We start from the raw sequence: 16296 nt of genomic DNA, 5'->3' as shown, positions 1-16296 counted from the left end.
AGGTGCTGCTGTGGGGAGAGTGAGCTGGGCAGGAGGGAGTCCTCTCTCCCCACCACAGGCCTGGAGAGCCCCATGGCACCCCAAACCCCTCATTCCCAGCCCCACCCCGAGCCCACACCCTCAGCCAGAGTCCTCACTCCCCTGCACCCCAACCTTCTGCCCCAGCCCTGAGCCCCTCCCACACTTCAAATCCCTTGGCCCCTACCCCGCCACATGAATTTTGTTATGTGCAGCGATATGGAGGTGATGTGTGACACATCACCTCCATATTGGTGCACATAACAAAATTCATTCCACATGTGGGTGGGATAAATTAGAGGGAACACTGTCCCTGGGGGTGGGGAGCTTCCCTCATCCTTCAGATTCTGCTGGGGATGGGGTTGGGGACTGCTGGGGTGGAGGGAGCCTACCCTGTCCCACGGCTTCTGACGGGGTCGAGGGCCGCTGTGGGGGCCTTCCACTGCCCTGCCCTGGTGCTGCTGCCACAGAGCAGGGTTGGGGCACGAGGGCTTCCCCCGCTCGGCCTTCAGGACTCCGGGCTTCCAAATCCTGTCAGCAGATTTTTTCTGGGGTCCCTGGGCATGGGCCCCAGAGGCCCAGTGGCTAATCCACCACTGTCCCTTGGCTCCAGGAAGCTCCATGTCTGCGCTGCCTTCAGAGCTGGGCTTCCAGCCAGGAGCCACAGAGCTTCCTGCAGCCAGGGAATGTTCCTGGAGGTGGGTCTGATCTGGTCCTGGGAGTGGCCGCTGCAGGGGAAGAGGAAGTCCCGTCCCTCCCCAGCCCCACAGGTGCTAGCAGCTGGAGGTCAGCACACAGTAGGAGCGCCCTATCCCTACAATAGCCAGATTTCATGATCCATGAGGCATTTTTTCATGGCCATGAATTTGGTAGGGCCCTAGTGATGTGGCAGTAAAAATCCTCAATATAATTTTGCCTGCTAATGTGATTGCACCTGGGATGCTGCATTCAATTCAGGGCAGAAATTTACTAGAATGATAAGTGACAACCTGGAGCAAGTTCAGAGAAGAGCAACCAGAATGGTTAGGGGCCTGAAGGGGCTGTCTTGAGGAAAATTAGAAGTAAATTTTGTCTATCTTAGCTCAATAATGATGAAGTGGTGCCATGGTAACATATCCGAAAGCTGTAAATTCCAATAAGGCAGAGGAATTCTTTAGGCTGGCACGGGGGGGAGGGGGAGGGGGAGGTGTTATAACAGGAGTAATAAAATAAAATGAAGAGAAAGAAAACTTAGGCTTAATATCAGGAAAGGCCTCCTAACAGGAGCCAGCATCTTCCTCCCCTGCAGAAATACTTGCAGATGGAGATCTGGGTGGAGGATCAGAGCAGAAAAATCTGCTTCCCCCTCACAAAATTTTCCTCAAATGATTCAATAGGGGTTGGCCCCAGGCATTATAGGTAGCAGTTCTGCCCCAAAAGCCAGATGAAATCCCAGGGGATGGAGAAGAGGCTCTCTATCTAAAAGCAGAAGGCTTTGCGGGGGAGGGTGCTATGACTCTTCTCAGCTTTAATGGAGCCCTGTTGCCAGGACTGACTACCCCTTAGGGGTTTCTTTCATGCAAGGATTATCCCAGCATGGAAGGGGTTAGGAACGAGTTAATGCAGTACAGTTAATATAACAGTTGTGGAGTGGAGAAACCATAGTAGAACTGCACTGGGAGCAAATTAAGCACCACTGATTGCTCTATACGGACTTTCCAATGACCACAGCACAGGAGAAAGGAATCATTTCGAGATCCGTGGCATTCAGGTACCTGGGTATTTCATATCACGTAACAGATTATATAGCCAAGACACACCTTTCCTATAGGTTCCTTCACATTGCTGTGAAAGAATATAGATTTTGGGTAGTCTGGATTTACTACATGTATTTAGTAGGTTACTAGGCTACCAAGGTAGAGGGGTGTAGACATAGCATAGTTAATTATTAATACAGTTCTGTCTCCTCTTTCTGGAAGAGTCCATTACTTTATACATGACTCCTTCAACAAGAGCATGGAAAGAGATAAACAACAATTAAATGTGTCAAGATCTATACATACCACATTAAAGATAATCTGAGCACAACTCGTAAGTAACGTCATCAGTACAAAAAAAGACCCAAATAACAATCCAAAGTCTCTTCCTAAAAACAAGATAAAAGGTAACAATTTCCTATTTACAAGAAAATATTCCTTTAATTAAAAACTCTAAAAGCCATTCTCTTGGAGTCCATATAAAAATAATCATGTATGTGAGTGTTTTCACATATATAATATGTTTTTATATATATTTATGGCTTTACATGCTGAAATATTCTAGATTAAATGAGAAATATAAATGAGCTATTAATTCTTTTTCTCCACTTCCTCAGTTTTTACAGGCTCTTCCCCTCCATCAGATAAGGAATCACTTCCATATTTCTTCACTTTGTTTTCCACTCTAGTGAGTCTCTGCTTTACTCTCAGTTGGGTTGAGTTGTATTCTGCCATGAGCCTAGCAAACCTAGTCTGCAGATTGTCCAGAGCGCTTTCAAGTCTTTCCACTTTTTCTTCCAAGTCTTTAGGGTCAGCTCCTGCTTTTGCTGCCTCCTCATCTATTAAATTGTCTTTCATCAGAATTTGCCGCCCTTTCTCTTCCAATGCCTTTTTGGCATCAGGATATTCAGTGAGGGCTTCCATCAAATCATCTTTGGACAAACAGAATAGATCGGAATAACCAATGCTCCTGATGTTGGCTGTCCTCCTGTTACCAGATTTGCTACCTTTGATGTTTAAGATGCTGATTTCACCAAAGTAGCTGCCATCACTTAGGACAACAAACTGTGTTATGCCATCATCTGCCACCACAGCCAACTTCCCCTCCTTAATGATGTACATTTCTCTCCCAATATCCCCCTTTTTGCATATATAATCTCCAGGACTAAAGACTGTAGGTCTCAGCTTCAGCACCAGCTCAATAAGAAGCCCAGCTTCACAATCCTGGAAGATACGCACTTTCTTTAACGTGTCCAGATGGACGTTGATAGCAATTTCAGCCTTAAGTTTGTCAGGCAGGCTTTTAAGAACTTCCTTCTCATCTACTGTTTTCTTGTTGGTCCAGAGGTAATCAAACCATTTAATGACCCTGGCCTCCAAATCCTTTGTCACCTTTCGGAAATGCATATACTGTTTTATGGAATCAACTTTGGCCTGGAACTCTGCCCTGGAGGCATTCATGTTTGAAATCATAGATCCTACGTTACCGACAATGGTAGCAAAGATCAGCACACCCACCAAGAAGTCAATGACCACAAAGAGATACTCTTCATCTTTCACTGGAGGCGGAGTTTCTCCAATTGTCGTCAGTGTCAGTGTTGACCAATACAAACAGTAAATATACTTTCTGGACAGACGTCCATATTCTGGATAGGTCACATTGGGATAGACCCAGGAGTCCGTTCCAAACCCAATAAGCTTTGAAATTGCAAAATATATACATGCATTCCAGTGGATGATGATAAGAATGTACAAGACAAGATTTCCAATCCGAAACATATTTGGATAGTTTGTCCTGGTTTCTGTGCGGTCAAAAAACTCAAATAGCCTGGCAAACCTCAGCAAGCGGTTAAACCGTAGTTCAGGGTAATTAAACCCTAGTTTTAAATATGCCAGGTCTGTTGGTAACAGAGAGAGCATATCCAATCTGAATTGTGCAGTTGTAGTGTAATGTTGTCTTAATTTCTTTTCATCTTGGACTAGTAAACCTTGTTCAAGAAAGCCTTAAAAGAATAAAAAAACAACAGTTTTTTGTTAGAATACATTACAAAGTTGGGCCACAAACCTACAATTAGTCAGAAACAGCCAGCAGCATATGACTGAAGGATTCTTATTTGCTTGCAAATACTGAAGACATTATTACATTTGAAACTTATCATAATACATATGGACATTAATGTACTTTCCATAGATTTCTGGTATATTTCATAACAAGATATTGTATAAGCTTTATATTTAGTAGTAGTAGTAGAATTACAATAGCACAGAGTCCTCAACCACGACTGGGGCTCCATTGTGATAAGCATTCGATATACACTAAGAGACAGTACATGCCCCAAAGAGCTTACAGTATATAGGCCCCAAACTCACAAAGACAATCCTTTGGACCACTGAAACATGGAGCCCTAATGAAGTCAGTATAGCTCCATGTGGGTGTTGGTTCTATCTGTGCAGATCTCATTGCAGGATCAGGGTCCCAATAGATAAGCCACACCACGAATGGGAGCATTATTACCCCCCGATGTTAACAGAGATAAAGGGCCAGATTCTGATACTCTTCCTCACGTTGAGTAGCACTTTATTCCATGATTAGTCCCACTGAAGTCTATGGATTAAGATGCTCTTCAGTGTAAGGATAGCAAAATCAGTCTCTAAAGGTATGTCTACACTACAATTAGACTCCCATGGCTGGACTTGCAGGGCTCATGCTAGGGGGCTCTTTAATTGCAGTGTAAACATTAGGGCTTGGACTGAGCTGGAGCCCAAGTTCTGGGACCCTCACCCCTCGCAGGACCCGATAGCCCATGATCCAGCCTGACCCTGAACATCTACACTGCAAATAAACAGCCCCATGAGGACAAGCCCCATGAGCCTGAGTCAGCTGGCATAGGCCAGTCACAGGTTTTTAATAGCAGGGTGGACGCACCCTAAGCGACCTGCTCCAGGTCACACAGCAAGTCTGCGGCACAACTGGGAACTGCACTCTAGGAAGCTGCAATCTAGTGTTAGCCTTAACCACACGACCAATACTCCTCTCCCGATTTAAGTGAATAACTTGGGCTTAGTGATGCAGACAAATACGTGACACAATATGAAAAAATAATCTATATTTTAAATATATTTATAGTACTTAAATATACAATATGAAATAGCTGATCAAATTCTGCTCCGTGGATACACAAAGGCCTCCCTTATTGACTTCAGCAGGCGCTTCCCACTTGTTTTCAATACTAAATGTACGAAGTTACATCAATATTAAGGTGTGGCTGCACAGTTAAAGATCATAAAAAGCCAGACAACCATTATGTTCCGTCTGAAGTAATGCTTCAGACACGTGCATCCAGTTAGTTTTATGGTATACAACATAAACAATAAGATATTAAGCTAAACATTTAAGCAGGAAAATAAGGAACTAGACAGTACTATGTATGTGTAACATGGCTAAGCTCACATTCCTCTGGTAACCTCAACTTTTGTATTTTCTGACTTCTTATGATTTTAACTGCTCTAACTGAATGTGGCTTGAATGTAGTTTTTGCGTTTAATTTTCACAGTTTTGTTTGAAGAAAAGAGAAAGACATTGACCCTGTTTTAATCAACCCGTTAGTTTTTGAAGCTCACGATAATTGAGGTGAAGAGGCATGGTAGGGGGTTAACCCTCTTATTGTTGGGCAGTTTTCTGCATGGCTGGGTTACAGAGCAGCAGCATGTCCCCTTTATGCTGTGATGGCTGTATCTTTGCAATAAAAAAGGATGGAAACTGATCCTGCAAACACATGCTTAACTTTATTCATGTGACTAATTCCACTGACGTCAGTGGGACTACTCACACGTGTAACTGTCTGTAGGATCAGGGCTTTAAGGTTGTCAAATGAAATCTTAGAATAAGCAGCATATAGTAGAATGCAACCAATATTTAGTGAGACCCTAACATAACAGCATAGATTTTTTTTTTAATTATCCGTGATTTTCTTCTTGTCCAAAGATTAAGCTGGGGTGGTGTTTTTCCTTTTGGGGAGATGACTTTTTTTTTGTTTGTGTTTCAGTGAGACATTTACAATCTCTCAAAAAAATTATGAGTGAAAAAAAGAGCCAGTCATGGAAACTACTGGGTTGACATTTGGTTCATTAAAGTATACGTGAGATAGTCTTGATGTTGGTAATTTGAGTGACATCATTTGGAGATGGCTTTATGTAACTTTTTAAATGAAATCTTAATTAAAAATTAATTAATGCTCTAACCAGTCAGGGAAGGTTTATTTATTTCCTACAGACCTTATAGAGCACTGGTCTGGGACTCAGGAGACCTGCCATTGGCCTGCTGCGTGACCTCAGTTAGGTCACTTTGCCTTTCATTGTCTCAGTTTCCCATCTGTAAAATGGAGATAAATGATACTGACCTTTGTAAAGTTCTGTGAAATCTACTGATGAAAAGTGTTATATAAGAGTTACGTATTATTATTACTCTCTGAACAACCAGTGCCAACTAGACTATTACAATGATTCACTGAGCATTTTCTACCAAAAATAAACACTTCTAGATTCACACAGTCTAAGGCCAGAAGGGACCACTGTGATCATTTAGTTTGACCTCCCGTCTAACACAGGCCATAGAACTTCCTCACAATAATTCCTACAGCAGATCTTTTAGAAAAATATCCAACCCTGATTTAAGAATAGACAGTGATGGCGAATCCACCACAACCCTTGGTAAATTGTTCCAGTGATTAATTACTCTTACGGTTAAAAATTTATACCTTATCTCCAATATCCAGCCATTGGATTGTGTTATACCTTTCTCTGCTCAATTGAACAGCCCATTATTAAATATTTGTTCCCCATGTAGATATTTATTGTGCGTAAATGTGCATAAATGTAGTACATAAATGTGATTCAGTTGTGGGTTTAAACACAATTATATCCCCCCTTCCTCCAAATACCCAACCAGCCAACGAGAAGTCAGGCCCAGATCATCAAAGGTACGTAGCTGCCTAACTCCCAAACAACAGGAGTTAGGTGCCTAAATACCTTTGGTGAGCTGGGCCTCAGTGTTTAGATACAATCAGTGGCCATGCTATAAGGTGTCTTAAGGTAATTATCTTACTTTATTGATTTTCTTCATGCAAAACCTGTATTTTGCAGATACTAATAAATATTTGACAAGACTCAACCCTTGTAATATTCCCCTTTATTGGCTTCTTGCTCTTGGTTCATCTTTTGATCAGATCATTTATATATACAAATACTGACTTTTCTTTATACCAAAGATTACAGCAACATTTAAATTTTTAAGAAATATGAGAAAATGCAACCAACTTTAAAATCAGTGCAGTTGTGTACTGGGGAATGGGAGAACCCGAAAAGTCAGCTCTACTCTTACAATAATAGGACTCCTGAGCAGTACAGCTGCAGGGCTATTTGTCACTTCTGAAAGACCTAGATTGCAACAGTGTTCCAAGGGGAACTACACACAATCAGAATCTAAGAAACACAGTTGAGTTGCGTAGTGGTTACTGAAGATGCAAGGAGAATACGCATCCAGATGATTCTCAACTAGCCCCTGCAGGGGGAAAATTCTATTGATAGTACAGCAACACCTTTCCTGTATAGCAGCTTTTGGAAGGTTTTACAAATGTACAAGTCACTTCTTCACAGCAAAGATGATCACGTGCGAGGATCAGGGGATCTCCTCTTCTACTACATTGCACAATTGGCTACGTGCATTATGAATGATCAGATACCAGGTGCAGTGGGAGACAGGAGTACATGGGCCAGTGATCTGATCAGATAGGACAGTCTTATACACCTAATAAAAATATTGCTTGAGTCCTCTTGCAGTAAATTAGTGGTGCACACAGCAGCATTTTTTAAGCCCTTTTCATAGAAGGGTAATTCCTGTCTGTTAGGAATCTGCCACTACAGTGATCTGTAAAGCAGCCGCTGAAGTATTTGAGCTAAAAGGTTGTTATTGTTAGTACCATTTATATTTCAAACACGGGGCTTGGGTTGAGCGATGGGGAGTCTGTCTATCCATTATAAAGCAACACAAAGTAACGTATTAAGTCTGAGTAGTTCAGGTTCAATCTGCCGGAAGTCAAAATTATTTTAAATAATATTTATCACTTATATAGTACCGTCAAAGAACTGTACAGATGTTGACTGACTAATACTCCCAACACCCATCTGGGGTAAGTGGTTAAGCATTATTTCCCTTATCTCACAGACTGCTGAAACAAGGCAGAGAGATGAATGGCTTCCAGTCTCACGTTGATTCCTCCAGACCACCCTGTTGTCCTCTCTTTGTCAGCTGTACTTTGAATTAACCACTCCAGTGCTCTCTAAAGTATGTTCCTCCTTCCATGGCCCTGCGCTCCTAGAATGGCCTTTGTGAATGACAGCACTTAAAAGAACACTTCCACATTCCACCTCTTCACAGAAACCACTGCAGATGCCTGCACTGAAGTGACTAAATGACTCACAATAGCATTTCTGCAACCCCAACCTAGGACTGTTGAGTCAGCATTTTAGCTGTGGTTTGATAGCTTTACAATCCTAATCAAAATAGTCCCATGCAAAGTCTAGGACTGCATTTGTATCCCTTGTGCAGTACTAATGAACTCCCATCTTCTCCTCAATTGTTAGAAATCACTGCAGAAGGGAATCTTTTGGGGTATGGTTGGCCTCTTGTGGAAATAAGGTGAAGCCAAATGAATCTAAGTCTTAAGGATATCTCAGATATCTATCTGAGATACACTGATTTGTTAAATAAGTTACTTGCTAAATTTAAATGATAAGGAGGCTAAGAGTTTACTTTCTGCTGTGACTTGTTTAAAATGTCTTCTAAGGCAACAGCAGATTTTACCTCCCTCCTGCAATGCTGGTCACCATTTTACTGATGTCATTTGCTTGGTTGCACACAACCGTTCTGGTTCCAACCCACTTCAAGAGGAAAGTTCTGAGCAGAGGCTGTCACAGCACCTTTGCAGGCAAACTGGCTCCGTCGCCTCATGGGATACTCTTTTTTACACAGAGAATAATTAGCCTGTAGAATTCATTGCCACAAACTATCATTAATGCCAAGACATTAGCAGGATTAAAAGACAGTACTCAACATTTATATAGATTTTAAAAAATCCACTATTATAGTATATAGGGTTGTTTTGTTTTTGTTTTAAATTTGGAAGGGATATAAGACAGGGAATAAACCAATCTCTAATTGAGGAGCGTTAGGAAAAGCTTTCCCTCAACACAGGTTATTCCATAATTTCCCACTTCAGAGTTTCCTGTGTTTTCTTCAGAAGCATCGAGTTTTGGATGCGGTTGGAGACAGGATGCTGAACTATATGGGCCACCGGCATACTGATCCAGTAGGGCATAACCCACGTTAGGTCTGAAAACAATGTAAAACTCTAAGAGGACTCACCTGTCCTGAATCTGACGAGTGTGTCCAGTATGTAGAGGATATCTGAGCTATAGTCCAAGACCAGCCATAATATAATATGCTTAGTTTGTAGCTCATCAAAACAGGCTCTACACAAACACAAAAGCATGGAAGATTTCACTCCTCTGGTACAAGCAGGCGCAGCGAGTACTGTATGTATATTCTAAAAGCATTTGAGCAACTGTTGCTGGCACTGCACAGGCTGTGGGCATCATGTCTGCACTGGAGTATTTGCTGTGAACTTAAATGTCGTGATTTAACATAATGGGATATTTCTGAAACCAAAGGTCTTTCACGGCAAGGACAAATTTCACATATATACACATATCCCACACACGTTACTCTGCATCAGTCCTCTCAGCACAGATCCTCAAGATCTCACATCACAGCATCAGATCTGCAAGCAGAGGAGGACTGTACAGAATTCATTCGGATCCCATCAAGTTAATTCCTGGATCAACTGGAAGAAGGTTTACTCCTGAGTGACACAGGGCACACCATCTCACATGCCTCCCAGAGGCTAAGTGATCTGACACATTGAGTCCCGTTGTCCATTTCACGTACTCCAGTAATATCTTCCTGCCATTAGAGGAAAAGCTATGTCGAAATTTCTCATACTAATTTTAAATGACTCTTCTCTGCCTACTCCCACATCTTGCTTGCCATCCCCCAGCCTATCTATCCCTGTATTGACTACCATAAGTTTCTCCATAAATGGTAACAGTGCCCAGAGAAATGCATTGGCTTAGTGTCACCTTGTACTGTAGCCACTAGATGGCACACAGCTGCCACTGCAGGCAGAGATTTGGGAATGCTTGCTGCAAGTCAAAGACTTTTTAGGCAGAGACACAAAAATCATCAGGCCACAAATCTTATCTCATATAGAAGATGCATGAATGAACTATACAAAGGGGTTCTATGCAAAGTTACCCAAGAAATTTTATTGGGAAATAGAATGATCCAATGGGGAATTAATCAGAATTGTACACTTTTAAATGCTACCTTTAATGAGAAAATAAAACTGAAATAAAGTCCAGTAATTACCAGCCAACCCCTCATCTGTAAGAGTAAAACTGCATCTTCTGCTATAACTGCCCCTCATGGTACCTAGCAAGTGGTCATCAAACTTCTGTCCCAGGAAGGAAGAGAACATTTCAATGACAGGCACTCTGGGTTCCGATGAATATGCATAAAGCATGAAATGCACATTCTCAGCTTTTGTTTCACAAAAGCAGAGATTTAGAATTGAAAAAAAGAGAATGGAGGGGTCTTCTCAACCTATCATAGAATCATAGAAATGTAGGGCTGGAAGGGTCTTTGAGAGGTCCAGCCCCCTGGCCTAAGACAGGACCAAGTAAACCTAGACCATCCCTCACAGATGCTAAGACCATTAATGGTTCAGTATTTTCCAAGTCATGCCTGTCCCCAGCCTGGTCTCTTATGAAGGAATTAAATTCCACATTAAGCAATCTAATATAGTATCAGGATTGTTAGTCTTTTAAAGCTGCCTCAAAAAAGGGACACAAGGAGGGTGAGGTAATATCTTTTATTGGACCGACTCCTGTTGGTGAAAGAGACAAGAGCTGTGTGTGGCTCAAAAGCTTATTTCTCTCACCAACAGAAGTTGATACCACCAAAAGATAATACTTTATTTACCTTGTCTCTTTAATATCCTGGGACTGACAAGGCTACAACTACACTGCGTAACGAAGAAACAGCTTTTAACAAGAATGCTATGTTTTTTGTACAAAATGAAAGAGGAAGAAAGAAAATGCATAATGGTGTGATATGGTATAAAGGTTTTAACAGCATGAGTTTAGCAGTAAGTTCTGCCAGTAAGTCCAAATGAATGCTGAGAAAATCTTGATAGTGCCCCATCCAGTGTGTGGAGGGGCACTTTTTTTTTTTTTTAAACACAGAAAAACTATTTTAAGAAAATACCTTAAATGTTATTGCTAATATTTTCAGCTCCCTCTGCCTGGAACAACAGGCTTCGTTAGGATCATGAGTCCAAATATACAGACGTGGAGGGAGAAAAACACTCTTCAAAAATCACCTAAAATAGCATTTTTATACAGAATATCAGGATTTTGGGAATCCTGGGGCCTTTTAGGCTAAAGGCACAGCAAAAATTTCTATCTTTCTGGAATTTCCTCTCATCAACAGTATAGAGCTCCTGTTTATAGCCATGATTGGTGGCAAGATTCTCCTAGCATAATCTGGTCACTGATGCAGTGCTCACTTGTTCTGCACCCCGAGAGCGAGGAGTAGAACTTTTATCTGGCTTGTTGGGCTATTTGTGGAAGGTGGAGGGTAATGGCAGCTGTTTTAATCTGTTCAGGGGGGACAGATTAGTGAGCGGAGCAGGCAGTCCAAAGTACAGTACATGATATATATATGGGATTCTTAATTTTATCCCATAGATATCATTTCCACATATATGGTGTGCATATGTAGGTGTGTATGTATATTATATACACGTACTTTAGAAGAACAGAAACCAGAATAAACGATTTGGAACAGATGTCTGACACATAATCCTAAACAATTAAAAAAACAGCGCATATCCTCAAGAAAACTAATTAGGGAATGAGCAATGCAGCAGCAGTAATGGGGAAGAAAAAGTCTGGGCACTATATTAAAATAAAAGAATCAGGTGGGCTTTTCCAGCTTCAGACAAGCCAGGCACCCCTTCTGCAGCCTAAAAGAACCATTAAATGTAAAATCCATACCTGCACACTAGCATACACCAGTTATAGAATACTGGGGTTGCGATTATGGTCAGCCACCTATAGTACAGGTTGCTTGAAGGATCAACCACAAAGATCTCCTTTTTCTTCCTGAAAAGTAAAACATGCAGAGGTACACTGGGGGAAATTATTTCCATAAGGAGGTCATGTTTTTGATCTCCAAGGCTGAACACCCTTCTAATAAATCGTAATGGTTGCAGCTCAGTTAATGACAAAGGCATAGCACCAAAGGATGTGCCATCCTTGCCGACATCCCAGATATTACTCAGTACAGCAGTTGAAGCTTTTCTCATTTGAATCAGTCTATTCCTCCATGCCCAAATTCCATGGAAATCAAAAGGAACTAGAAAAATGTACACAGATGTCAAAATAACATATCTGAAACCCTTGCTATCATTAAAAACCCCAATTCTGCACATTCATAGTATAGGCACCCTTCTTTTAAAACTGAAAATCAACCTATTTACCTTTCCCACCAGCCACGAATTTTTACCAATTTCTTCTAAAAGCCACAACAAAATTGTGATAACCCTGTTCCTTGAGTCAAAGAGGTCATTGCCTACTTTGCACTCTCAAAAGAATAACCCTTTCTCATATAAATCAATCCCATTCTTTTCTCTTCTGGTTTGTTTCAAAGAACCTTAGACTTGTGTGAAAGGACAGACCCCACTGCACCCCACTGTGGAAGGTTGACAGAGCTTCCTCTAGAACAAAGTTTTGGTTAAGAGAGAAGAATCTATGTCCTGGGATCAGAAAGAATCCATCCAGAAGTGGCATTCTTCACTAGGGATACTACAGTATAACGGTACCTACAGCATACTCTACACACATCTGTGATGTATTCATTATAACACACCCCTCAAAACCACCGTTCATTCTGAACATATAACACTCATTCTCTTTCCATCTTTTCTTCTTTACATGGCATTGAACTAAAGCCAACCCTGATCAATGGGAACAGAGTTTATAAATTGCTAATTAGGGAACAATTGTCTATTTACTTAACACTACGTTCCAAATGCACTGCTTGATGTAAGAAATCACAACCACATTGAAGTCAACAGAGTTGCTCCTGCTCACAGTAGGGTAAATAATGGAAAATATAACTGAAGATGTTGAATTGGTCTGTAGTTGTATAAATATAATGTTTTTGTTCTGTGCCCCAACTTGACTCTACAGATATTATGAACCATGACCAAGCCTGTACAGACTTACAAAGGAGACTGCTGTTAACTAATATTGCCTGATAGAGAAGGCAATTTCTTGCCTTCTCAGGTGATCAGAGATCATTTGAATTCCCTTTACTGCTGAGTGTGAAGCAGGAGTGCCAGAACAGGTGTGGGGGGAGGGGGGGGAGGCAGAGGGCCATGGCCTCATCACTTTACCGGATGTAAGGATGAGCGATGGGGTGGAGAGGAGCGAGCAGGGGGCAGGTCTTGGGGGAAGAGGCAGGATGGGGGCATGGCCTTGGGGGGAAGGGGCAGCGCAAAGGCGGGGGCTTGGTGAGAAAGGCGGCGTGGATGCAGGGCCTTGGGAAAAAGGGGCAGTGTGGGGGAGGAGCCATGGTTCGGGTACTGGTGGCTCCTTCCCCCTTTTAGGGAGCTTCCACCACTCCTGGTCTGAAGTTAGTGCAACAAAGCATTTAGGAAGGTGCCAAGGACAGGACTGAATGCGTGGGAAGATGCTGCAGGTTCCTTGAGCAGTTGCACAGTTTCAAATTTGGAAATTTATTATAGCTTTGACACAAGAACACCCCTGCGGCTTGGGGAAACACTGACTGTAGCAGGAGCCTTGCTCTGAAGACTTAACTACTCCATGTAAGGCTCTATGGTGCAGGAGGTGTGTTACAACCACATTTTCACTAGTAATACTTACTCCTCTTTTTTTTTATCGTCTTTTTTGTCGTCTTTTTTCTCCTCTTTCTTTTCCTCCTTTTTTTCTTCTTTTTTCTCCTCCTTAGCCTCTTTCTTTTCTTTATTCTTGCTGTGTAACATAGTGTATTATTTAGCAATGTTCCCAGTTTACCAGGCTAGGCTAGGCTAGGCTAGGCTAGGCTAGAGGATGGAAGTTGAGGTGGGATAAAGGAGGCTACAGAGCTGGGTTTTGCTCCTACACAAGAGGAGCGGGCAGGGGTTCTCAAGTAGGCCATCCACCCATTTGGTATAAATGGGACGTGTATTATATGATCTACACTCCAGAATTAACAGTAGCGTGGTACTAAATCATCTTGGCTGATTTTGTGAGAGATTAACCCATGCTTTATCAAGCAAGTAAATACAACAGTGTTTGCTTTGTTTATAGTGAAATGTTTCCCGTTTGCTTGACTCTTTAAAATTCAGGCAGTCAAAAACTTCTATTTCATGGCATTAGAACTTGAAGTGGTTTGACAGTCTCAAGATTTGCTTGGTCCTTTGACATACTCTAACCCCAACAGCAGCGACTGCCTGTTTAAAGCTGTGATGGTGATTAAGTAAAAAGGGTCAGATCCTCCTCTCACACTTGTTTTGCACCTGTGTAACTTCAATTAAAATTACTCCTGACTGACACCAGTGCAAGAGGAGAGCCATAGCCAATGTTTGAACAAAGCCAACCAAAATGCGGAAACAAGCTTGTGCTGTCTATTCAGCACAGCAATGTTATTTAAAATCTGAACATGAAAGGTGAAATTCTGACCCGCTAGAAGTAATAGGAATTTTGTCATTTACTTCAATGGGCCAGGTTTTCACTTCACATTTATTAATTGTTCTGTAGACAATAAACGTAAATAAACAAATGACATTCTACCACTGCTATCTCTTCACATTGTTATTTCCTGACATTCAACAGCATAAGAGGTAGACCCAAGCTGCAAGGTTCTGGTCCAGATACAAACTGCTGTACAGTTCAGATCTGGGGCTCTGCTTCAACCCAGTATAGAGGAAGCAACCAAAGTCTGGGGTTGTTCAAATCCAGGTTGTGGTGGTATGTCTCCATTTACCACAGAGACAAAGAAACCTTTTTCAGATTGGATGGAAATTATTTGCTAGAATTTTGCCACTACTTGATCAATCTTTAAATTTGGGGCCAAATTCTTTGTGTGTAAATGGTGAAACTCCATTGAAGTTAATGGAACTGTATCAATTTATACCAACAAAGAATTTGCCCCCCAAAATTTCCACATACAATGTTGTATTTAAGATTCCCACCCACCCCCCGCCCCGGCCCTCCGAAGTAGACAGTATCCCCATGCTTCAGTTAGGAAAGCATCAATATCCCTGACAGTTCAAGCCCCTTGCAAGTCTAAAACTCTATATACAAGCTGTAGCTTGGGTGGTAGACATAACATTTTCCTCCCAGGGTGGCTGTCTGTTCCACTCTGATCTGCACACACTAGGAACTAGTCTACACTGGCAGCGCTGCCACGGCAGTGCTTTTATGTGGCTTGTGTGGTCACGTCAGAGAGCTCTCCCAGTGCTCTAAAAAAAAAAACCCACCTCCAAGAGGGGCATAGCTACCAGCGCTAGGAGTGCAGCTCCCAGCGCTGGGCACTGTCTACACTGGCGCTTTACAGCGCCAAAACTTGCTGCGCTCAGGGGGGTGTTTTTTCACATCCCTGAGCGAGAAAGTTGCAGAGCTGTAAATTGCCAGTGTAGACAAGCCCTAGTTCTGATTCTGCTCTCACACCAGTGTAAATCAGGAGTAAATTTATTCAAGTGAACTGAATCACTCCAGTGTGAAGCTAGAGTATACGAGAGCAGAATCACCTAACAGAGAGGCATGTAGAAAAATCCTACTTGCAGGATCTTAGCCAATGGGCACAGCAGGGAAAAATGCCATGAGCTCACATCACTTTTATTCACCACATGTTCTTGTACATGCCTCTCACAGCAGAGAAAGCTTATGCTGCAGTTTGTAGGGTTACCTAAGAACATACCAATTTTAGTGAGATTACAGTATTTTAAGGGGCAGGACGACAGTGTGAAAATATATTCACTAATTTTAAGATAAGTGCAATTGACTTGGAAATACGCCTTACCCAATGGTAATAAACATGAGCCCTGATACTGCTACCACCACACTCCCATTGTGATGCAGCAGAGCAGTGTTATTTGGAAGACCCCTGCCTTATGCTGCTGGGGGGATTGAAAATCCTAAAACCATCCCTGTTTGCATTCTCCAAGAGGTTATTTTAAATGTTCACCAAACCAGGCTTAAGCATAGTCAACACACACAGTGAAACTTCACTGATGCCCATGAAAATCAAGGGAGCACAACTATAGGGCAAAACTAGCCTTTGTGTTGATTGTCTGATTAATTGAAAGGGCTCCTAAACATAAGGCCAATCAAATAAGATGTTGCACGTCAACCCACC

At 42.0% G+C, this 16296-nt stretch overlaps 1 protein-coding gene across 2 annotated transcripts in view; it reads right to left on the bottom strand.

Annotated features, from left to right (window-relative positions):
* Positions 1–325: 325 nt before the first annotated feature.
* The window catches only part of CNGA3 (cyclic nucleotide gated channel subunit alpha 3), a 60920-nt gene continuing 44949 nt past the window's right edge, over positions 326–16296 (bottom strand). The window contains exons 7-10 of one of the 2 annotated variants that reach the window (XM_037898674.2): positions 13821–13928; positions 11928–12035; positions 9178–9284; positions 326–3757 (exon numbers count right to left, since the gene is read on the bottom strand). In XM_037898674.2, the coding sequence (XP_037754602.1) occupies positions 2346–3757; positions 9178–9284; positions 11928–12035; positions 13821–13928 (1735 nt within the window). In that variant the 3' untranslated portion in view covers positions 326–2345. The remainder of the gene's footprint in view (positions 3758–9177; positions 9285–11927; positions 12036–13820; positions 13929–16296) is intronic. The other variant, XM_037898670.2, reaches the window with a different exon arrangement.

The sequence above is a fragment of the Chelonia mydas genome, chromosome 1 (genome assembly GCF_015237465.2).
Source record: "Chelonia mydas isolate rCheMyd1 chromosome 1, rCheMyd1.pri.v2, whole genome shotgun sequence".
In the NCBI taxonomy this organism is placed as follows: Eukaryota; Metazoa; Chordata; order Testudines; family Cheloniidae; genus Chelonia; species Chelonia mydas.
The sequence above is the reverse complement of the archived record's forward strand: the minus strand, read 5'-3'. Positions and strand labels throughout refer to the sequence as shown.